The 25,440-nt window shown below is 41.3% G+C and overlaps 1 protein-coding gene across 1 annotated transcript in view; it reads right to left on the bottom strand.

Moving 5' to 3' along the window:
- Nucleotides 1–25,440, bottom strand: part of LOC126354232 (dnaJ homolog subfamily C member 16) — a 162,753-nt gene that overhangs the window by 24,032 nt on the left and 113,281 nt on the right. The window contains exon 11 of the mRNA XM_050003727.1: nucleotides 6,178–6,388. Coding sequence (XP_049859684.1) covers nucleotides 6,178–6,388 — 211 coding nt within the window. The remainder of the gene's footprint in view (nucleotides 1–6,177; nucleotides 6,389–25,440) is intronic.

The raw sequence follows: 25,440 nt of genomic DNA, 5'->3' as shown, positions 1-25,440 counted from the left end.
GCCAGAACGTGCAAGAAGCCGCGATCACAATCAGCAATATTCTGAACAGTTAAACTAAGCAAAGTTTCGGAGACGAACCGCTCCCAAACTCTGTCACAGGGACAAGGGTCGGATATTATGATAAATGCCATAAAGTGTGAACATGTAAATGATGTCAACGAAGATTTGTGTTGAGAAAATGAAGAAACTAATAAAGAAATTCTGATGCCATTTATGGAAGTCGAAGTATGTGGTATTATTATGACTGCACTAATTGATTCAGCTAGCGAAGCAAGTACTATTTCTGAAAATCTATTTTTGCAATTAAACAATCTTGTGGCTTTTCCCACATTTCCTGTTAATGGCGTACATATTGTCAGTGCAGTTGGAAACTGAAGCAAACCAATTAAAGGATAAGCATTACTAAGATTTTGTATTCAAGGGGAATAATATGAGCAGAGAGTGTTAATCGTTGGTTCTCTCAATGTTAGGCTAGTTCTCGGAGTTGATTGGTTGTCAGAGATGAGATGCTGTATTAATTTTGAGGGGAATTGTCTGTGGACGTGGAGAGATAATAAAGAAAGAAGAATTGTATTCAAAGGGTTTATTATGGATAGTAAGGGCGCTGCAGGCTTGAAAATCAGGATGATGCGTTAGAGTGGAGAATATGAAGCTGTCACTTTAAACAATTCAGAGAACTGCGCTAATCTGCAAGAGAGGAATGAGGAGTTTACTCTAAATTGTGTTCAAACCAAGATTAGAGCGTTAGTGGACTCGACTGAAGCAGAACGAGAAGAACTGAGGGAACTACTGAGATGCTACGTCGATATATTTTCAAAGATACCAGGATTAATTAAAGGATATATTTGTAAAATTAAACAAAGGACCATGAACCATTTCTCAGTAAGTCATACACAATAGCATTGGCAAAAAGGGAAACCGTTAACAAGGAAATACATAGGATGTTGAATAATCAAATAACTGAACGTTCAGATAGTAAATATTCGAGCCCAGTACATGCTATAGCAAAGAAGGATGGCACAGTTCGCATTGTTCTTGACACCCGTGCAATGAATCGCATAATTTTATGACAGCGTGATCAGCCAGAAAACCTGGAGTTTTTGTTACAAAGATTCAAAGGAGTCAAATATCTAAGTAGCCTTGATTTGACTAGTAGTTACTGGCAGTTAATGCTAGAAGAGAATAGTAGAAAGTACACAGTATTTCTTTATAATGGTAGAAGTTACCAATTTCAGAGAATGCCTTTTGGTCTCTCTATTTCTTCAGCGGCTTTTATGAGAGCTTTGGAAACAGTTTTAGATGAAGATTTGTTGAAACATGTAATGCTTCTCGTTGACAATGTCTTGATTAGCACAGCTTCATGGGAAGAACATTTGGAAATTATTCATCGTATACTTGAAGCATTTAGGAACCGGATCCAACAAAAATGGACACAGTAAGAAATTTTCCGTCACCTAAGTGCCATAAGCAACTTAAGATGTTTTTTGTTTTCTGTACTTTTTATCGTCATTTTCTTTCTGGATGCTGCCTATCTTCTCCTGTCTTAATGGACTTGCCGAAAAAGGATGCTATATGGAAATGGACTCATGAACATCAGGAAGCGTTTGATTCAATAAAAAGCAACTGTGTGAAGCATCTATCCTTCACCACCCGGATTTAAGTGAAAATTTTTACCTTGGCACCGACTCAAGTGATCTTGCGCTTGGCGCAGAATTATATCAATTAATTGAAGTCGATGGAGTTATTGAACATCATACTATCGCATTTGCGAGCCACGTACTCACAAGCTGGGAGCAAAAATATACTGTCACGTAAAGAGAAGCACTTGCCATTGTTTGGAGCTTCGAAAAGTTTTGTTTTTATCTATTTGGAAGGCATACTGTCATAGTGACAGATCACAAAGCATTATCATTCTTGATGAATTGCAAATTGATGCACAATAGGTTAAAATGGTGGTCGTTAATGCTTCAGCAATACAGTTTTGAAATTCAGTACATACCACGAAAGCAGAATGTCGTACCGGATGCGCAGTCAAGGCTATCAGAAGAACAAGATTCAGTTAATGTTGCGCATCCACACCAGAAAGATATAAGGATTCATTTTACGCGAGGTGTCGAAGGCGAGCGTCATATACGCAAGATTCTGCGGAACATCAAACAGGAACAGGACGCAGACAAAATATTGAGGATGGTTAAAGAAAAATATGATGATCTGAATGCCGAGAGTAGTGGCAAGATACGTCAATATTATTTAAAACAAGATGATATCCTTTACCGGCAAAGCAATATGAATTCTGATCATTGGAGACTATGTATACTCAAACATGTAGTGAATGAATTAATAAGATACGTTCACGCGCGATACGCTCATTTCAGGCCGCGTAAATGTATACTAAAATTGCAAGAGAACGTCATCTTCGATAACATGGCACGAAAAGTACGATCAATTCTGAAATCTTGCGATCTCTGTCAAAAAACTAAAGTGTCTACGATTCAGCACAAAGGTTTCATGTATAGCATTCTACCTCAAAAGCCTGGTGAAATTTCAGCTCTCAATCTCTATGGACCGTTACCCAGGTCAAAAGGGAATTTTACTCAAATTTTGGTTGTGATGGATGTCTTTTTGAAATTTGTACACCTTTACCCACTCAGGAAAGCCAACAGTAAGATCATCATCAAGAAACTCAGGGAAGAATACTTCATAAATACTGTCAAGCCAGAGTGCATTTTATCGGACAAAGGTCCACATTTTCGGTCACACTTATGGAAAGATTTTATTAATGATGAAGGTATTCGGCACATTGCAATTTCGTCTTTCAGACCCGCAGCCAACCCAAATGAATGTCAAATGCATGAACTCAGACGTTTATTTCACGCACATTGTGGGAAGAAGCATAAAAGATGGATAGAATGATTGACAGATTTTGAAACAGTAATTAATAGCTTGTCACATGATTCAACGGGATTGCCGTCATGTACAGTTCTCTTTGGAAAGAAACCTGACAGTATCTTTCATGAATACATTTCCTTTCTGCAAGAAAAGGAAATCGTGTAAGAGGAGCGCTTTAAAATCGCATTGGAGATGATGAAGAAACGAGCAGAAGAACGGAAGCTGGCACATGACAAGATAGTGAAGCCCATTACATACAAAGTTGGTGATTTAGCATTTATTCGAACTCATACGAAATCATGAAGCGCAAATCAAGAGATAAAACAGTTTCATCACTACTACAGATGACCATTCAAAATTAGAAAACTTGTTCACCCTAATTCGGATGAAATTGAATGGTGCAGTCCGATCAGTATCATAGCCTACAACATGTAGAAAATATTAAACCTTATCACCTATAAGAACTGTTGCAAGACACTGTAAAAAAAAAAGACAGTGTGTTATTTGTGTACATATCATTTTGCCTGCGTGAAAATAAATGCACAATAGTCAGTAGCTATTGCGAGTTAGTTATAGTGGACAGTAGTAGGTAGCTACTGTGAGCTAGATGCAATCAGTTTTAAGCATTTTATGCCGTCACGTAAACATTGTGCAGTGCTCGAGTCAGAGACACGTCTATAAGCAATAATAGGAACGCGTGGCGAGAGTGTGACTACAAACTGATTGACATGCGCGCGTAATTCCGTTTTGTGTTTGTATGTTGGCGTGCCGATGTGGAGCCACCGACGTGAAGCGATGCGTGCGCAGTGCGATCGTCACATGTTACAACTGCAGTAGAGGATGTACCAACCCCTACAAGGACCTAGCACACAGCATGACTGTCGCCTGTTCCAGCGCTGCGCTAGCCAGTCAGGTTGGCGAGCTGTGTGGAATGCGGAACCATGGGATGCTGATGTCAGCGGCCAGCTGAACAACAACAACAACAACAACAACAACAACGGCGCGGGAGTCGCTGTTATGACGCTGTTATTATAATTCCACCAATTTGCAGAGATAATGAGTCTACAGTCCCCGGCGGCTTCGATGCCACAGCCCTATAATTTGTTGCAACAAACTGTCCATTTGCATGAATGTACACAGGCAGACAGTGTTTGTTGGTAATGGGGATCACCCTGTGGCTAAACATGCCTTGGTGCACGGCCAGCACATCTTGGCATAGTGTTACACCGTCCAAGTTATCTGGATACTTCCCACCAACACCAACCTATCCGAACTCCGGAGATGGGAACTCGCTCTTCAGTATATCCTCTCTTCTCGATATCCGCCAGGCCTCAACCTCCGCTAATTTCAAGTTGCCGCCGCTCATACCTCACCTGTCTTTCAACAACCTCTTTGCCTCTGTACTTCCGCCTCGACTGACATCTCTGCCCTTACTCTTTGCCTTTAAATATGTCTGCTTGTGTCTGTGTATGTGCGGATGGATGTGTGTGTGTGTGTGTGTGTGTGTGTGTGTGTGTGTGTGTGTGTGTGTGTGTGTGTACGAGTGTACACCTGTCCTTTTTTTCCCCCCAAGGGAAGTCTTTCCGCTCCCGGGATTGGAATGACTCCTTGACTCCTTACCCTCTCCCTTAAGACCCACTTCCTTTCGTCTTTCCCTCTCCTTCCTGAAGAAGCAACCATCGGTTGCGAAAGCTAGTAATTCTGTGTGTGTGTTTGTGTGTTTTGTTCATTGTGCCTGTCTGCCGGCGCTTTCCCGCTTGGTAAGTCTTGGAATCTTTGTTTTTAATATATAACCCTGTAAACTGTATGCCATAAATATAACAGTATCACATTTTGAAAATATGCTGCGACTTGGAGTGTTAATTTATGTGAGGTAGTAATAGAATATTTTCCTGTGAATATTGTGTAGTAGTTAGAGTTGTCTGTTTATTAATTTGTTTATTTTTTGATCACATTCACTCAGTTAGGTCTATGTTTCTATTCATTCAATACAGTGACTATCTGATCATTAGTATTTAATTCATTTTAAAAAATCATGAACAAGCTAATAGACACTTGTTATTTGTGTATCACAGTTAGCCATACTATTTATTTGGGACATTACAGCATTGTGTTTCATGTTGCTATGTTAATTCAATGACATTATGCAGTGTGCACAAGCATTTGCGATTAACCTGACTTATCTTGTTGGTAATTAGTGAGTGATTCAACGTTGTAATTTGATTAATGTACTGTGATTAAGTGATACTTGAATTTCTTAAACACCATTTTCCTTACACAAATGAGAATTATTCTTAATGACTTGAGGTTCTCAATTAATAAACAAATAGTTTTGACTAAATAATGTAATTTTACATTTTTTTTTCTTTTTTGTCTTTCTATATATTTTTCTACTTTAATATTCAAATATAATACCACTATTACATTTTTTCACATTAAAGTATTATTTTGGTGGGGATATGTAAGGGTGCAGTACCCTTACATAGTATCGATTATGCACTATGCAGAGATCATACATGGTTTAAGCAAAGACTGCAGTGCAGTCAACAATGTGCGATTGGATAAGCAGTAGTCAAATGTTGGAGTCCGTGGGTGGAAGTCGGGTGTGAGAGGCTAGAGAGAGAGTTTGTTCAGTAGGGAGGCCGGAGATGAGTGGCAGAATGGCACACATTGTTTGATGTTCATAAATGTTTATAAATTGAGTGATTTAATTAATAAATTCCTGCATTTAAGAAAGGAGATGTTATCATTTAGTAGTTTTCACAATAATGGAAGTGGACAACAATGAGTCTCATGACAAGGAGGAAAGATATTTATTACGCTAAAATAATTAAAATATAACTTCACCTACAGCGTATGTGAATAATATAGTTTGGTGTGAAACTGGGGGGAGGTTACAAGACATCTCAGCTGTATCTACTATCAATATTACTGTACATCCTTAAAGATAAGGAATAGACAAAACATTCTCATATGGTGCACTTTAAGTATTTTTCTGATGCAAAATATTGCTAATGCTTAAACTCTGACTTGTGACATAAAATAATCAATTAAACTAGCTATTTAAATTCTGATGTCTGCAGCTGAAGATTATTGGCAAAAACAAAAATGAATGAAATTTTACTACACTGGGGAAAATTATTTCCCAATTAACAGATTAGTGTGAAAGAACAGACTGTCGAAAGTTGCAAACGGGGAGGCTTGCACATAATAGAAACACTAAGTTACATGCACAGAACAACTATAATTACAGCTGCTCAAATATGGAAGTCCCCAACACTGTCCTACCTTTGAACCTTTTCCTCTACCGCATTCAGGGTGCTTAGCATGGTACATGCAAAAGTATTTCCGATGGCCATTTAGCGACAGGACGGTGCCGATGCAATTCCTTGGATTTATGTTAAGATCTCTTGGTTCCGGTAAGCTCAGTGTTAGTAAACACTTGTACCATTCTAAAGCACGATCCAGCATCAAGTAGCCAAACATTAATGTCTTATTTCTGAAACAATGAGGGAAGGTTCTGTATAAAACATCAATTCAATAAAAACAAACCAAAATGTTATAAAATGACTGAATTTAATTGTTAATATTACTGTATGCAAAACAAGCTATTTGTATGAAAGTATAAGATTAATTTCCAAGTTTTCCTTTGCCATACAGTCAGTCACACATCAACTGACTTACAATAGTATAAGATGGCCTTCGATGGAAGGAGGATCAAGTTGACATTCTTTTCCAAACGCTTGTATGTTACTGAGTTTCTCTTCTATTCATATATAATGACCTAATTTTAATTTACATTTTGTTCATTTTACATTTATTTCCTTGGATGACAAATTTTCATATAACATACAGTCTGCTTAAAATTACTTGATAGTCGACATCTGTAATTTGCTGCTACAGTATTGTCACATTAGCCACCAATCAGTTATAAGTGAACATAAGCACGCCAAGTCATTTCACAAATGCTGTTAATGTGTAACACATGGCAATGTTGGATGTGGCTGGCACTAGATATGTCCGAAACGTAAGGTGCTCTGTCTAGAGCTGATTTTAAGTGACCAATGACTGTACTGCGGCAAAAGATGGGTTTTGCAGCCCTGAATTTAAACTCCTGTCCAAAGCTAACCACCACCTCGTGGTATTTAATGTATACGAGATAGCGGTGGTCAACAATCTGTGGCAGAACTAAAATCACCATCATTTTGTTCGCAGCTATTAAAGCTAACCTCTACGAGCAAACTCAAGACAGAAAAGTTCAGTTTCAGGGCTAAAAGCAAACTGCAGTTTCTTGCTGTCATTAGTTACCTGAAAGTATCTTCCCACTGACTACATGAGCAGTCATCGTTGGCATTGGTTGCACATTATAGGCAACACATACAGACTCCACACAAAAATAGGAAGAAAAAAAAAAGAGCAAATAAAAATGACAATAAAAATCACACAGTAAATAACTAGATATAAAAAATTACATTTACACCAATTAATTGAGAAAACATTACAATCAAACTCTTCTGATTGGATTTTGAAGTAAATTTTTTTTTGATATCACAGAAGATTTGCATCTACAACACTCCACATGGCAGGTTACTATGCTAACCATTGCGCTAAAATACACCAAACACAACAAGAAAGAATAACAGACACGGAACTGGAAGAGAACTGACCAACTGTTGTGTGGTAGTTTGGCAACGGTGAACAGTTCAGGCGTGATGTTGCGAAGCTTGGAGGAAACCAGCTCCCACACTTGAAGTGTCAAGTATCAAGTAATTATCATTAAACTATAGCTAAAGCACTTGCCAGAAGTGTTTAAGACTAAACAGACGCCCTCAGAAAATTGGGAGCTCTATAGAAATTAATGCCAAAAAACTGAATTATATTACTGTTTTGGATAAATATAAGTAATACACAAACTTGTATTACAATGATCACTTGTGAAAAATGAAAAACTATGAGACAACTTGGCTGTCCCGCACTTCCCTTCAGAAGACAAAATTCCTTTGCTGCCAATACTAGTCAAATTATTACTTAACTTTCAGAACCGTTCAACGAGATGGGCCTGGAAAGGTGGTGAAGGAGGTTGAAGTCACTCAGGCAGCAGACTGAGAGGGACACAAGTCATAAGGGGTGGGTCCCTCTCAACCTGGTATTTGAGTGGCACACCCATGATTTCCAAACCTACCTCCCCCCCTCCTGAGAATGGGGTTCAGGGTTCTGAAGGTTATGTAACAATTTTTCAATTTTGATGTTTCTATCAGCAGCAGTGCGATACCACCTCCTGGTGATTTGTACCATTGTACCTCCAGGGTTTCAGAAGACAATTGCACGAAACTATGAGACAACAGAAAAATGACGACACATATCTGGCATAGAGAAACTCTCCAAGTTTTGATATGTAATCTGCACTGCGGTGTAAATGCAGAGAGCAGCAGTAACTGGCAGGTACGTCAGAACGTGATGTATAATGGAGCGATGTGTGTGCTGTGGTCCTTGACTTCACTAAATGTGAGTCAACTATGAAGGTTCTGCGATGATTTCATACCAAATACCAGGCAAGAGTTAAAACGGACAAATCAATCCATGGGTTGCACAACACTTACAATGAGCATGACTTCTCGTATGATGCAAACACTGTTGTTGTGGTCTTCAGTCCTGAGACTGGTATGATATGCTTCCATACCTGCTACCATATCCTGTGCAAGATTCTTCATCTCCCAGTACTTACTGCAACTTACATCCTTCTGAATCTGCTTAGTGTATTCATCTCTTTGTCTCCCTCTACGATTTTTACCCTCCATGCTACCCTCCAATACTAAATTGGTGATTCCTTGATGCCTCAGAACATGTCCTATAAACGGGTCCCTTCTTCTTGTCAAGTTGTGCGACAAACTTCTCTTCTCCCCAATCCTATTCAATACCTCCTCAATATTTATGTGATCTACCCATCTAATCTTCAGCATTCTCCTGTAGCACAACATTTCGAAAGCTTCTATTCTCTTCTTGTCCAAACTATTTATCGTCTATGTTTCACTTCCATACATGACTACACTCCATACAAATACCTTCAGAAATGACTTCCTTACACTTGAATCTATAATCGATGTTAACAAATTTCTCTTCTTCAGAAACGCTTTCCTTGCCATTGCCAGTCTACATTTTATAACCATCATAAGTTATTTTGCTCGCCAAATAGTAAAACTCCTTTACTACCGCTACTTTTAAGTGTCTCATTTCCTAATCTAATTCCCTCAGTATCACCCGACTTAATTTGATTACATTCCATTATCCTAGTTTTGCTTTTGTTGATTTTCATCTTATATCCTCCTTTCCAGAGACCTTCCATTGCGTTTAACTGCCCTTTCAAGTCCTTTGCTCTGTCTGACAGAATTACAATGTCATCGGCGAACCTCAACGTTTTTATTTCTTCTCCATGGATTTAATACCTACTCCAAATTTTTTTTCTGTTTCCTTTACTGCTTGCGCAACATACAGATTGAACAACGTCGGGGAGAGGCTACAACCCTGTCTCACTCCCTTCCCAACCACTGCTTCGCTTTCATGTCCTTCGACTCTTATAACTGCCATCTGGTTTCTGTACAAATTGTAAATAGCCTTTCGCTCCCTGTATTTTACCCCTGCCACCTTCAGAATTTGAAAGAGAGTATTCTATTCAACATTGTCAAAAGCTTTCTCTAAGTCTACAAATGCTAGAAAAGACGTTTTGCCTTTCCTTAATCTATTTTCTAAGATAAGTTGTAGGGTCAGTATTACCTCACGTGTTCCAATATTGGAATATAAACTCATACTACTGTAGTAGGTGTGGGCTTCGTGTCTACCTTGGCCACAATAATGTGTTCACTATGCTGTTTGTAGTGGTTTACCCGGACTCCTATTTTTTTATTCATTATTAAACCTACTCCTGCATTACCCCTATTTGATTTTGTATTTATAACCCTGTATTCGCCTGGCTGAAAGTGTTGTTCCTCCTGCCACTGAACTTCACTAATTCCCACTATATCTAACTTTAACCTATCCATTTCCCTTTTTAAATTTTCTAACCTACCTGCCCCATTAAGGGATCTGACATTCCAAGCTCCGATCAGTAGAACGCCAGTTTTCTTTCTCCTAATAACGATGTCCTCTTGAGTAGTCCCCGCCAGGAGATCCGAATGGGGGACTATTTTACCTCCGGAGTATTTTACTCAATAGGACACCATCATCATTTAACCATACAGTAAAGCTGCATGAACTCTGGAATAATTACTGCCGTAGTTTCCCCTTGCTTTCAGACGTTCGCAGTACCAGCACAGCAAGGCCGTTTTGGTTAGTGTTACAAGACCAGATCAGTCAATCATTCAGACTGTTGCCCCTGCATTTACTGAAAAGGCTGCTGCCCCTCTTCAGGAACCACACGTTTGTCTGGCCTCTTAACAGATACCCCTCCGTTGTGGTTGCACCTACAGTACGGGTATCTGTATCGCTGAGGCACGCAAGCCTCCCCACCAACGACAAGGTCCATGCTTCACTGGAAAGACAAAACACTAACATTATTAATAAAGCAGCCTCTTGGGTAAAATATTCCAGAGCTAAAATAGTCTCCCATTCGAATCTCTGGGAGGGGACTACTCAAGAGGATGTTGTTATCAGGAGAAAAAAATTGCCATTCTACGGATCCGAGCGTGGAATGTCAACTCTCTTAATCGGGCAGGTAGGTTAGAAAATTAAAAATGGGAAATTGATAGGTTAAAGTTAGATATTGAGGGAATTAGTGAAGTTTGGTGGCAGAAGGAACAACACTTTTGGTCAGGTGACTACAGGGTTATAAAAACAAAATCAAATAGGGGTAATGCAGGAGTATGTTTAATAATGAATAAAAAAATAGGAATGCGGGTAAGTTACTACAAACAGCATAGTGAACGCATTATTGTGGCCAAGATAGGTACGAAGCCCACACCTACTACACTAGTACAAGTTTATATGCCAACTAGCTCTGCAGATGACGAAGAAATTGAAGAAATGTATGATGAAATAAAAGAAAGAGAGAAGGAAACATAGTAGGTGAATATGGATTGGGGCTAAGAAATGAAAGAGGAAGCCGTCTGTTTGAATTTTGCACAGAGCATAACTCAATCATAGCTAATACTTGGTTCAAGAATCATGAAAGAAGGTTGTATACATGGAAGAACCCTGGAGATACTAAAAGGTATCAGATAGATCATATAATGGTAAGACAGAGATTTAGGAACTAGGTTTGAAATTGTAAGACATTTCCAAGGGCAGACGTGGAGTCTGACCACAATCTATTGTTATGACCTGTAGATGAAAACTGAAGAAATTGCAAAAAGGTGGGAATTTAAGGAGATGGGACATGGATAAACTAAAAGAACCAGAGGTTGTACAGAGTTTCAGGGAGAGCATAAACGAACAATTAACAGGAATGGGGGAAAGAAATACAGTAGAAGAAGAATGGGTAGCTTTGAGGGAAGAAGTATTGAAGGCAGCAGAGGATCAAGTAGGTAAAAAGAGGGCTAGTAGAAATCCTTGGGTAACAGAAGAAATATTGAATTTAATTTATGAAAGGAGAAAATATAAAAATGCAGTAAATGAAGCAGGCAAAAAGGAATATAAACGTCTCAAAAATGAGATCGACATGAAATGCAAAATGGCTAAGCCGGGATGGTTAGAGGACAAATGTAAGGATGTAGAGGCTTATCTCACTAGGGGGTAAGATAGACACTGCCTATAGAAAAATTAAAGAGACCTTTGGAGAAAAGAGAGCCACTTGTATGAATATCAAGAGCTCAGATGGAAACTCAGTTCTAAGCAAAGAAGGGAAAGCAGAAAGGTGGAAGGAGTATACAGAGGGTCTATACAAGGGCGATGTACTTGAGGACAATATTATAGAAATGGAAGAGGATGAAGATGAAGATGAAATGGGAGATACGATACTGTGTGAAGAGTTTGACAGAGCACTGAAAGACCTGAGTCGAAACAAGGCACCGGGAGAAGACAACATTCCACTGGAACTACTGACGGCCTTGGGAGAGCCTGTCCTGACAAAATTTGGAGTAGGTATTAAATCCATGGAGAAGAAATAAAAACGTTGAGGTTCGCCGATGACATTGTAATTCTGTCAGACAGAGCAAAGTACTTGAAAGAGCAGTTAAACGCAATGGAAGGTCTCTGGAAAGGAGGATATAAGATGAAAATCAACAAAAGCAAAACTAGGATAATGGAATGTAATCAAATTAAGTCGGGTGATACTGAGGGAATTAGATTAGGAAATGAGACACTTAAAAGTAGCGGTAGTAAAGGAGTTTTGCTATTTGGGGAGCAAAATAACTTATGATGGTTATAAAATGTAGACTGGCAATGGCAAGGAAAGCGTTTCTGAAGAAGAGAAATTTGTTAACATCGAGTATAGATTTAAGTGTCAGGAAGGCATTTCTGGAAGTATATGTATGGAGTGTAGCCATGTATGGAAATGAAACATGGACGATAAATAGTTTGGACAAGAAGAGAATAGAAGCATTCAAAATGTGGTGCTTCAGAATAATGCTGAAGATTAGATGGGTAGATCACATAATTCATGAGGAAATATTGAATAGGATTGGGGGGAAGAGAAGTTTGTGGCACAACTGGACAAGAAGAAGGGATCGGTTGGTAGGACATGTTCTGAGGCATCAAGGGATCACAAATTTAGCATTGGAGGGCAGCGTGGAGGGTAAAAATCGTAGAGGGAGACCAAGAAATGAATACACTAAGCAGATTCAGAAGTATGTTGGTTGTAATAGGTACTGGGAGATGAAGAAGCTTGCACATGATAGAGTAGCATGGAGAGCTGCATCAAACCAGTCTCAGGACTGAAGACCACAACAATAACAATAACAATTAAAGCAATGTATGACATATGTGAGTCAAAAACATTACTTTAATGGATGAAGTAACAAAAAGAATTAAAAGCTGAACCACAACAAATAATTTACAAATGTGACTGAGACTAGTGCCTTTGCTAAGAGCACATCATCGCAAGCAGTGCTTCCCGTGGACTCATGACCATATTGGTTGGACCCTAGAAGACTGGAAACATGCGGCAATGTCAGATGAGTCCCGATGTCAGTTGGTACAACCTGATGGTAGGGTTCACATGTAGGTCCAAGTTTTCAACAAGGCACTGTGCAAGCAGATGGTGGTTCCATAACGGTATGGTCTATGTTAAATTGGAATGGACTGGGGCCTCTTGTCCAAATGGACTGCTTGGAGACCATTTGCAGCCATTCATGGACTCTATGTTACAAAAGAATAATGGAATTTTTATGGATGACAATGTGCCATATCACTGGGCCACAACTGTTTGTGACTGGTCTGAAAAACATTCTGAACAATTTCAGCAAATGTCTTGGCCACCCAGAATGCCCAACATGAAACCCACTGAACATTTGTGGGATGTAATCAAGAGGGCAGTTTGTGCACAAAATCCTGCTGTGACAACATTTTCTCAATTATGGATGATTATGGAGGCAGCATAGCTCAATATTTCTGCAGGGGACGTTCAGTCCAAGCTTTACAGATTTGCTGCACTATGCTGGGAAAAAATAGGTCCGACATGATATTAGGAGGTATCCCAAGACTTTTGACAACTTAGTGTAATACCTAAAAAAAAAAAATACAGTCATACATAACAAGCAAATAGGGTCTAAAATTTAATAAATTTTGTACCAAAACTATATCCTGCCACAGTGGTTTCAATTTGAAACCATTCATCAAAGCAGTAGTATAAACTCAAGAGACTTTTGCAATAGCTTTCAGTATACAGTAAAACTTCCCTTAACAGACATTTGCCGATCTTTAACAGACAGACTCCTCCAATAGTAGACATTTTAAAAATCTCCTGCAAAATAACATTAGCCCTTATGGTAAAATTCATTCAAATGGTGGACTTTATCAATAACGGACTCTGGAACTGAAATGTATCCCTGAACAACAATTGAAGCTTCTTAATGATGGATTGTGTGAAAGAAGAAGATAGTTGTAAATTAAATGGCAACAATCATTATCACGAATTTCCATGTTCCGTTAAGTTAAAGTGCATACTGTCTCTGTCTTGAAGCATGAGAGCTTATATACTGCAATACTAAGATGCCACAAAAATGGAAGTGGTTAACACTGAATGAAAAGATCAAGATCATCAATGTCTACGAAAAGGAAAAGTTTAGTGTTAGAGACATGGCCACAATGTTCGCTATCGGAAAAACAGATCAGTGGCTGTTTAAGCAACAATGTGACATTCTGAAATTGTGTAATGGAAATGATAACCTTGCTATTAAATGCACTTTTCCCAACGCACCATGCACTATTTGACTTTTGGTTCTGCCATTTGCAATCGGCAAGGAGTTAGGGTGTCACATTTTAAAGCACCTGTAGGTTAGTTGGTTGGTTTTTGGAGGATGGGTGTGCACTTGCGCACGCACGCCTGTCTGTCCACGCATACACAGACGCAGCCTTTTTTCCCCCAAAGGTAAGTCTTTCCGCTCCCGTGATTGGAATGACTCCTTACCCTCTCCCTTAAAACCCACATCCTTTCGTCTTTCCCTCTCCTTCTCTCTTTCCTGATGAAACAACCATTGGTTGTGAAAGCTTGAATTTTGTGTGTACGTTTGTGTATCTATCAACCTGCCAGTGCTTTCGTTTGGTAAGTCACATCATCTTTGTTTTTAGATATAAAATCACACAGAGTGTGACGGTGGTTGGCCGACCATAGACACAAAAAAGGAAAAGCCAACCACCGAGAAACACATTAAAAAATCAGACTAAAATCGTAGGCCATAGGCCAGAATCAACACAAAAAGACAAACACTTACATTAAGCGATAAAAGCCTCCTGCCCGAATAAAATGCAAAATTAAGTCCGCCATGGCAGAGTCATCTGTTAAAAGGGCAGGGAGCGTATCAGGCAGCGCTAACGTCTGCCTGAGCACAGCTAAAAGGCGACACTCCAACAAAATGTGGACCACAGACAAAACGGAGCCCCAGCGACATAGAGGATGGTCCTCTCGGTGAAATAAGTGGCCATGCAACAGCCGAGTGTGCCCAATGCGCAGCCGGCAGAGGACAACAGACTCCTTGCGAGAGACCCACATGGATGACTGCCACACAGTCGTCGTCTCCTTGACGGCACGGAGTTAGTTATGGGTGGTCAGACTGCACCATTCAGTGTCCCATAGCATGAAAACTTTGCGGCGTAAGACTGCTCGCAAATCAGTCTCCGGGAGGCCAATGTCCAGGATTGGTTCACTGGTGGTCTGTTTGGTCAGGTGGTCAACATGTTCATTCCCCGGGATACCAACATGACCAGAGGTCCACACAAAGACCACAAAGCGGCTACAACAGGCAAGAGCGTGGAGAGACTCCTGGGCAGCCATCACCAGATGAGAGCGAGGGAAATAGTGGTCGATAGCTCGTAAACTTCTCAGGGAGTCGCAACAGACAATGAAAGACTCACCTGAGCAGGAGCGGATATACTCAAGGGCATGAAAGATGGCGACCAGCTCAGCAGTGAAAACGCTGCAGCCAGCCGGCAAAGATCGTTGTTCGTAATGGTCCCCTAGAGTTAGAGCATAACTGACCCGACCAGCAACCATCGAACCGTCAGTGTATACAATGCCAGAGCCCTGATACGTGGCTAGGATGGAGTTAAAGTGGCGGCGGAAGGCCTCCGGAGGGACTGAGTCCTTCGGGCCCTGTGCCAGTTCGAGCCGAGGGCCAGGGCGAGGCACACACCACGGAGGTGTATGCAGAGGGGCCCAGAAAGGAGGTGAAACAGGGAAAACCCCAAGCCCGAAGAGAAGCTCTCTGACACGGACAGCAATCGTACAACCCGACGTTCTGGGAGATGGACGACTGACTGCGGGAACAGCAGTCGATAATTTGCATGCCCTGGAAAGCTACAAACAGGGGTAGCATAAGCGGCCAGTAAATATTGGCGTCGTAACCACAGTGGAAGGACACCTGCCTCCACAAGTATGCTGTCCACAGGACTGGTCCGGAAATCACCAGTGGCAAGTCATATCCCGCTGTGTAGGATTGAGTCCAGCACCTGCAATGCAGATGGGTATGCTGAGCCATAAGCCAGGCTCCCATAATCCAGACAGGACTGGATGAACGCCTGGTAGAGCTGTAAGAGGGTAAATCGGTCAGCACCCCAGCTGGTGTGACTCAAGCATTGCAGAGCATTTAGATGCCGCCAACACATCTGTTTAAGCTGCCGAATATGAGGCAGCCATGTCAACCGGGCATCAAAAACCACACCCAAAAACCTAAGTGACTCCACCACAGCAATAAGTTCGCTGTTAAGATAAAGCTGCGGCTCCGGGTGAACAGTGCGTCAACGGCAGAAATGCATAACGCATGTCTTGGCAGCCGAAAACTGGAAGCCATGCGCTACAGCCCAAGACAGCGCCTTGCGGATAGCGCCCTGCAGCTGATGTTCAGCAGCTGCAATGCCAATGGAGCTATAGTAAAGGCACAAGTCGTCAGCATACAAGGACGCTGAGACAGACGTTCCCACCGCCGCAGCGAGCCCGTTAATTGCTATTAAAAACAGGCAGACACTTAAAACAGACCCCTGCGGTACCCCGTTCTCCTGAGCTTGGGAGGAACTATGGGAGGCCGCGAGTTGCACGCAGAAGATACGATGCGCCAGAAAATTTCTGATGAACATCGGCAGTGGACCCCGAAGACCCCAACCATGAAGCGTAGTGAGGATGTGATGACGCCATGTTGTATCGTACAACTTCCGCATGCCGAAAAACACAACAACCAGGTGCTGACGGCGGGTAAAGGCTGTACGGATAGCTGACTCAAGGCTTACCAGATTGTCGGCGGCAGAGCGGCCTTTACGGAACCCACTTTGAGACGGAGCCAGAAGGCCCCGAGACTCGAGCACCCAACTCAACCGCCAGCTCACCATCCGTTCGAGCAACTTGCAAAGAACGTTGGTGATGCTAGTGGGGCGGTAGCTGTTCACCTCCAAAGGGTTCTTGCCAGGTTTCAAAACGGGGATGACAATGCTTTCCCACCATTGCGACGGAAACTCACCCTCGACCCAATGACGGTTATAAAGGCCGAGGAGGCATCGCTGGCAGTCTACTGAAAGGTGCTTCAGCATCTGACAGTGGATGCGATCTGGCCCAGGAGCTGTATCAGGGCAAGCAGCTAGGGCACTGTGAAATTCCCACTCACTGAATGGAACATTGTAGGATTCAGCATGGTGGGTGCGAAAGGAAAGGCTCCGATGTTCCATCCACTCTTTAATGGAGCGGACGACCAGTGGGTACTCTGCAGAAGCGGAACTCAGAGCAAAATGCTCTGCCAAGCGGTTTGCAATTATGTCGGAGTCAGTACAAACTGCTCCATTCAGTGGGAGCGCACGAAAGCTGACAGGGGTCCGATAGCCATAGAGGCGTCTGATCTTGGCGCAGACCTGCGATGGAGAGACATGGAGGCCAATGGTGGACACATACCGCTCCCAGCACTCCTGCTTGTGTTGGCAGATAAGGCGGTGGGCCTGCGCACGCAGCCGTTTAAAGGCGATGAGGTTTTCCAAAGAGGGATGCGTCTTGTGACGCTGGAGCGCCCACTGGCGATCTTTAATTGCCTCGATGACTGCAGGTGACCACAAAGGCACAGTCCTCCACCGAGGGGGCCCAGAAGAACGGGGAATGGCAGATTCTGCGCCAGTAACAATGCCGGTGGTGACCGAGTGAACCACCGCATCATTGGCGTCATTAGAGAGAGGCTCAACAGCGACAATGGAGAAGAACAAGTCCCAGTCAGCCTTATTCATAGCCCATCTGCTAGGGCGCCCAGAAGAGTGATGCTGTGGCAGTGACAGAAAGATCGGAAAGTGGTCACTACCATACGGGTCGTCATGCACACTCCATTGGACAGACGGTAAGAGGCTAGGGCTGTAGATCGCAAGGTCGATGGCGGAATACGTGCCATGCGTCACACTGAAGTGTGTGAAGGCACCATCATTTAAAATTGAAAGATCGAGCTGTGCCAATAAATGCTCAATGGTGGCGCCTCGACCTGTTGCCACTGACTCACCCCACAGAGGGTTATGGGCGCTGAAGTCGCCCAGTAACAAGAACGGTGGCGACAATTGGGCTATCAGTGCAGCCAGGACATGCTGCGCGATATCACCATCTGGTGGAAGGTAAAGACTGCAGAGGGTAACAGCCTGTGACATCCACACCTGAACAGTGACAGCCTCTAAAGGTGTTTGTAGAGGGACAGACTCGTAGTGAAGAGAGTGAAAGACATAGATGCAGACGTCACCAGACACCGTTTCATAAGCTGCCCGGTTCTTATAATAACCCCAATAGCCACGGAGTGCGGGGGTTAGCATTGCTGGAAACCAAGTTTCCTGAAGAGCAATGCAGAACGAAGGGTGAAGACTGATAAGTTGGCGGAGCTCAGCTAGATGGTGGAAGAAACTGGTGCAGTTCCACTGGAGGATGACATTGCCCATGGCTGAGAAAGGCGTGAAGGGACTGGGAAGGCAGATTACGCCGCTGGGTCACCTGCTGCCTACGATTGAGCAATTGTGCTAGTGCTATGCATGGTGTCTGAGGGACTGGCAAGATCGAGGTCCTCAGTGGACGCCAGACTCTCCACCTCATCCTCAGACGCAGAGCTTGTAGCAAGCGGTGGGACGGGTGCCAGCGCAATGTCATTATTCTTGGGGACTTTCTTCTTCTTTTGCTTCTCACGCTGTGCCTTCGGTGGTTCCGGCTTGGAGGGCTTCACTGGGTCAGTCTCAGGGACGGATGACAACCGTGAGGTCCTATGACCAGGGACTGGTGGTTGTTTCAGCCACTTGCGGGTGTCCGCTTTTCTACTGGTCGGAACTTGCGAAGGGACGTCCCCAAGGGACCCGTTCCTGGCGAGAGTAGCCGAAGAAATCTTACTCTTCTCTGGCTGGGAAGGGGGAAGTGATGTCCCTGATGGTTGGGGGGGGGGGGGGGGGGGGGGGGGGGACGTTGCTCCTGAAGTAGGTGAAGCAGGAGCAACAGGGTGTGAAGTGTGTACCACGCTTCACTGCGGATCATCCACCCTAATGCCATCCACTCCGACCAGGGGCTCTCCCCACGGGTGCCACCCAGCCACAGCAAAGACCACCTGGCAGGATGGCCTTTGCCGGGAGTCCTGATGCTCCAAAGGGATAGGCATCTACTCCTCGGCATACGTGGGGAGGTAGCAGCTCAGGCATCAGCAGTGCGATCCCTGTGTAGTCAGGGGGCTACCACCAAGAGGGTACATGACGACCCCACCACAATGGACTGGCTACCTTGCTGGTTGTCGGGTGTCAAATATCCGTTAATAAAGGAAGCAAAGATGGAAGTGCACAATGGAGGAAAGTAGGCTACCCAGAACACATTGCAGCCGATGTGGCCGGAAGTCCAACTCCATGACAAAAACGAATATGCCAGATCTTAGGGCAAGATGGATATAGAATGCACCACGTAAGGCTTCCTTCTCCGAATGGTACGCACTAACGGAAAAGTTTGAAACGGAGTGGTCAAACCCCTTACGGGACCATCACATTAAAGGCCGAAACAGTTGAGACTCCTTTTAGTCGCCTCTTACGACAGGCAGGAATTCCGCGGGCTTATTATTACCCCTGGACCTGCAGGGGGGGATCTGTAGGTTGGGTTGACAAATTTAAGAGTAGGCACAACATATCATTTCTAACCGTGTGTGGTGAATCCAGGTTAGGAGGATTTGTCAGACTGGCAAAACAAGGTAACAGGAATCTGTGAGTGTTACAAAGAAAGAAACATTTCAAGTATGACGAGACTGGTCTTTAATTCAGAACTTTTCCTAGTAAAACAATGTTGTTTTACTGTGCATTAATACAATAGGAGAATTTGAAAAGCTTTAATTATTGGAAGGCTAAAGTGCAAAGCTACGATGTTTTGCGGGTATTGACTTGGGTAAACTGAATGAGGAGTGATATGCCATTAAACAATCTGGGATGACGAGGGTAATAATGACTGAATGATTGCTGGCATTTGATAGAATAAAGGAAAGTGATTTTATTTATGGATAATGCCACTTCGCATTGTGATGCTCCACTAAAAAATGTGAAAATAACATTTTCCACCAAATTCAACTTCAAGTTGCCAACCACTGAATCAGGGGATTATTCACAATTTCAAAGTGTTTTACAGGCAAAAAGTGTTGAAGCATACTTGTGTTTAATCTCGAATGGACAATGTTAAATCTGGTAATGAACTCAGAAGATCTATTGGTGTACTGGATACAATTCTTTGGATTTCTTCAGCCTTTAACCAAATAACAACCACTACAACCAGCAACTGTTCCAATAAGACATGGTTCATTTTTAATGACTGTGTTTCAGCAATTGACAATGGTGTTGAAGAAAACAACCTGAAGGAACGAGAGCATAAATTTAAGACTTTAGTAGAGGGAGCTGGCAGGATCTGAAGAATATGTCAATATCAATTATGTGTTCACAGAAAGTACATCAACTACTATAACTGAACTTATCCAACAGCTTCATCAAGAAGGGTGAGGTTACATTGTTGAGAATGGACAACAGGATGAAGATGTAGATAACATAACTGAAACAGACTTTACTCCACTTTAAAGTAAGCACACAGCTGAAGCAGTACGAAAACTGGAACACTACTTTTCAGTGAAAAGTGATGAAGGGGGACTTAGTTTAATGTTAGCAGTTGAAACACATATTGGGAAGACATTATAAATGATTCTGGCTCAGAAAAAATATATGATTATTTCAAACAATCCAGAATGCATGAAATAATTTTTCATATTATAATAGTGTACGGACATTTTTTAATGTAGTACTGTAGTTACAGATAATTTTACACTAGTTTAGATATACAGAACACTGCTGTATGGCTCTACTGTGTGTACAGTATTGTATACTGTATCTGTACCCTTTTCTCAATAATGGACACTTCTTATGAGCAGACATGTTTATTTTCCCCATAGATGTCCACTGTTCATTAGTTTTATTGGACTTACTTTCATTTCACTTCACACACATGGAAGAAAGCTCACCCCCCCCCCCCCCCCCCCACACACACACACCAATAGCAACAACAACACGTTACAATCTCCTACAATCACATAGCTCAATCTCCGTGCTGTAAATGACTGGTACAATACTACAGTCTCTCTGTGGCTATGACAACATTAGTGTTCTTCTCTATTCTATTTAAAAATGTACTTATTTTAACTGCTGTATGTCTATCACAAAAAAACTGTGTATGTTGCTGTATGTGCAGGATGCATCAACTGTATCACAAACACAACCAATATCCTCACTGAAATTATATTGTAAATATAATAAATTTCAGCATGTTCATTTTAATAATCTGCTAGAAACATCAAGCTTTCCTAGTATTTAACTCATCAATGCCATTTTACGCCTGCAGCTTGGTGTAACCATTTCTTCTACATCTACATATGTACAAACATCACAAGCCAGCATATAGAGCATGGCAGAGAGTAACTTGTAACACTGTTGTCACTCACTTTCTTGTTCAACTTACAATGGAGGGAGAGAAAAAGAGCTCCAAAAGAGCACTAATTTCTTGTATGTCGTCTTCTCATTTCTTATGCAGGATGTACACTGATGGCAGTAGTTGCAAATGCTGATTCTCCTTTTTTCTCGTAAGTATTTCTAAAAAAGATCAACATCCCCCTCCCCCGCCCATGAATTCTAATTTGAGTTCTCTGAGCATTTCTGCAATATTTGCATGTTGAATGTACCTACCAGTAACAAATCCAGTACCATGCCCTTGAATTATACTTTGATGTCACCTTTTAATCCAATCTGCTGGGGATCCCAAACACTTGCACAGTACTTTAGAATGAGTTTCGCCAGTGTTCAGCATGCAGTCTACTTCATAGATGAGCTACACTTTTCTAGAATTCTCCTAATAAATCAAAGTCAACCATTCCCCTTCCTTAGTATCATTCCATTTCATATCACTTCGCAATGTTACATCTAGACATTTAATCAACATGATTGTGTCAAGTAGGACACTACTAACACTGTATTTAAACATTACAGAATTGTTTTTTCTACTCACTTGCATAAGCTTGCATTTTTCAAAATAAGCTGCCACTCATCTCATCTACTAAAAATTCTTTGAATGTCAACCTATATTCTTGTACCAGCACCCAATGACAAAATTTTCCAATACACTATAGTGTCATCAGCAAACAGTTACAGATTGCTGCACACCCTATCCTTCAGCTCATTTATATGTATAGAGAACAAGACTGTTCCTATCACATTTCCCTGGGACATTACTGACAATACACTTGTCTCTGAAGAGCAATCGCCATCAAAGACAACTGACAAGCTTCTATAACCTAAAAAGTCTTCGAGCCACTCATATATTCGGGAGCCTATTCTGTAGGCTTGGACTTTTAATTAACAGTCTGCAGCAAAGCACTGTGTCAAATGCTTCCCAGAAATCTAGAAATTTGCAATGTACCTGTTGCGCTTCATCCATGGGCACAAAATATCAGGCGAGAAGAGGGAAACTTGAGTTTCAGAAGAGCAACGCTTTGTAAGTCGATGCTGATTTGTGGGTAGAAGCTTTTATGTTTCAAGGAAATATATTAAATTCAAATTTAGAACCTGGTCAAAACTTCTGGTGCAAAATGATGTCAAGGATACTGGTTTTCAATTTTTTGGATCCATTTTTTTATCCTTCTCATATGTGGGAGTCATCTGTACTTTTTTTTCCAGTTGCTTGGGACTTGGCACTAAGTGAGAGGCTCACGATAAATTAATGAGCCAAGAGAAACAAAACTGGCATTCTATGGGGAGGGTAAAGTCTGACGGCAGGAGGAACAGGACTTGTGACTGGGTGAGTACAGGGTTATAAATACAAAATCAAATAGGGGTTAAGAGGGAGTAGGTTTAATAGTGATCAGAATAGCATAGTGAATGCATTATTGTAATCAAGGTAAACATGAGGCACACACCCCCACAATAGAATGTTTATATGCCAACTAGCTCTGCAGATGATGAAGAGACTGAAGATGTACTTGAGAGCAATATTACGGAAATGGAAGAGGATGTGTATGAAGATGAGATGAGAGACATGATACTGTGAGAAGAATTTGACAGAGCACTTAAAGACTTAAGTCGACACAAGGGCCAAGGAATAGATGACATTCTGTCAGAACTACTGATAGACTTGAGAGAGCTAGACACGATGAAACTGATCCATCTGGTGAGCAAGATGTATATAATAATTCCAATTCCAAAGAAAGGAGGTGCTGACAGGAGTGAGAATTACCGAATTATCAGTTTAATAAGTCATGGTTGCAAAATACTAACATGAATTGGTTACAGAAAAATGGAAAAACTGGTAGAAGCCACACTTGGGGAAGATCAGTTTCAGTTCTGGAAAAAATGTGGAACTCGTGAGGTAATACTGACCTTGTGATTTGTTGTAGAAGAACCTTAAATAAAGGCTGAACATCAACAAGAGGAAAACAAGGATAACAGAATGTAGTCCAATGAAATCAGGTGATGCTAAGGGGATTAGATTAGGAAACGAGACACTGAAAGGAGACAAGTTTTGTTATTTGGGCAGCAAAATAATTGATGCTAGCTGAAGTAGAAAAGATATAAAATGTTGACTGGCAATGGCAAGAAAGGTGATTTTGAAGAAGAGAAATTTGTTAGCATCAAATACAGATTCAAGTAACAAGAAGTCATTTTTGGAAATATTTGCATGGTGTGTAGCCATGTATGGAAGTGTAATGTGGCAATAAACAGTTTAGACAAGAAAAGAACAGAAGCCATTGAAATGTGGTGCTACAGAAAAATGCTGAAGATTAGATGGGTAGGTCACGTAGCTGATGAGGAGGTACTGAATAGAACAGAGGAGGAAAGAAATTTTTTGGCACAACCTGATTAGAATAAGCGATCAGATGACAGGGCACATACTGAGGCATCAAGGGACCACTGATTTAGTACAGGAGGAAAGTGTGGAAGGTAAAAATTGTAGAGGGAGACCAAGAGATTGAAACAGTAAGCAGATTCAGAAGGATATAGGTTGCAGTATGTTTTCAGAGACAAAGAGGCTTTTACAGGATAGAGTTGCAGGGGAGCTGCATCAAACCAGTCTTTGGACTCAAGACCACAACAGTAAGGGGCCTATGCTGAAAAGTATTCATGGTAAAACTGAACTGGGATGCCATCTGGACATGACGATTTATTTGTTCTCAACTGTAACAGTCGCTTCTCAACACCAGGAATGCCTATTTCTACACCCTCCAAACAGGAGTCTGCATGATGGTCAAAAGATTTTTTGAAAATGGAACTTTAGCTTTCATTTTGCTGTCTTCTAATGCCACACAAGATTGGTTGATGAGTGACTGAATAGAATCCTTTGACCCACTTAGCAATATGTAGAACTATAATTTTCTCAGGTTCTTGGCAAGGTCTTTCACTAACATTTGCTGGTGAAAATTGTAGTATGCTCCATGCCTTGGTCTTTTTATAAACACATGAATTGCTACTAATTTTTGCCTGTCAATATTTCTGCATTCTTTTTTGAACCGTGAAAGCAACACTCTCTATTTCCTCAGCATTCCACAAGAAATCGACTACATCCAGTTACATGAATGAAATCTCATTAAGTTCACTATTCTGATTTATAATATGAAAAAAGAAAATTACAATAAGAGTAACAACATTTTTTGTGATGATGATAATAAAATAGTAGGGTAAGGTGGGGTAAATCCGACCTACTAATTTCTTGTGGCTATAAAATACTTATTCGAGGTCAGGTCTTAACGTTATGTACATTAAATTATAGGTAATATAAAGGAGCAACTGTTTGCAAAATATTTTTGTTATACCATCAATAGTTTTTGATATCGGTATTTTAAGAAACGTCCATTTTTGCCATTTGCAAAAATGGTGGGGTAAATCTGGCCCCCTATTTATTTGGCTGATTTTGGACATAAATACTTCCAAATGAATTTTTTTTTTTTTTTTTTTTGAAATAAATATAAGCAATTATGTTTATTACATAAATGAACAAAATGTATTAAACCAAATAACAATGTTTAGAGTACTAAGTGTACTGAAAGTTAAATGAATGTAAATTTTAATTGAAAAAAGATGATTTCATTGCACAGTGGTAGAACAGCAAATGTTTATCTTGAAATATTAAAATCATGAGCGACAGCTCGTACAGACATTCCCATTTGCATTGCAGCAACTGCAAGGCGAATATCGTTTTGATTGTGTTTTGTTGTTTTTAGTTTGTAATTTTTCGTACTATTTTCCTAAAAATAAACAAAAATTCCCTTTGTTTCCATAAATAAATAATTTCATACACATAAACAATAAAATATATACGGTCAGCTTTACCCCATCATTTAGCGCTTGGATTTATCCCACCATGCCATTTTCCTTTAGACGAAATTTCCAAAAAAATACATACACTAAATATGTCACCAA

The sequence above is a fragment of the Schistocerca gregaria genome, chromosome 3, assembly GCF_023897955.1.
Source record: "Schistocerca gregaria isolate iqSchGreg1 chromosome 3, iqSchGreg1.2, whole genome shotgun sequence".
NCBI lineage: Eukaryota > Metazoa > Arthropoda > Insecta > Orthoptera > Acrididae > Schistocerca > Schistocerca gregaria.
Note: the sequence above shows the minus strand (reverse complement) of the source record. Positions and strands in the feature narration are given on the sequence as shown.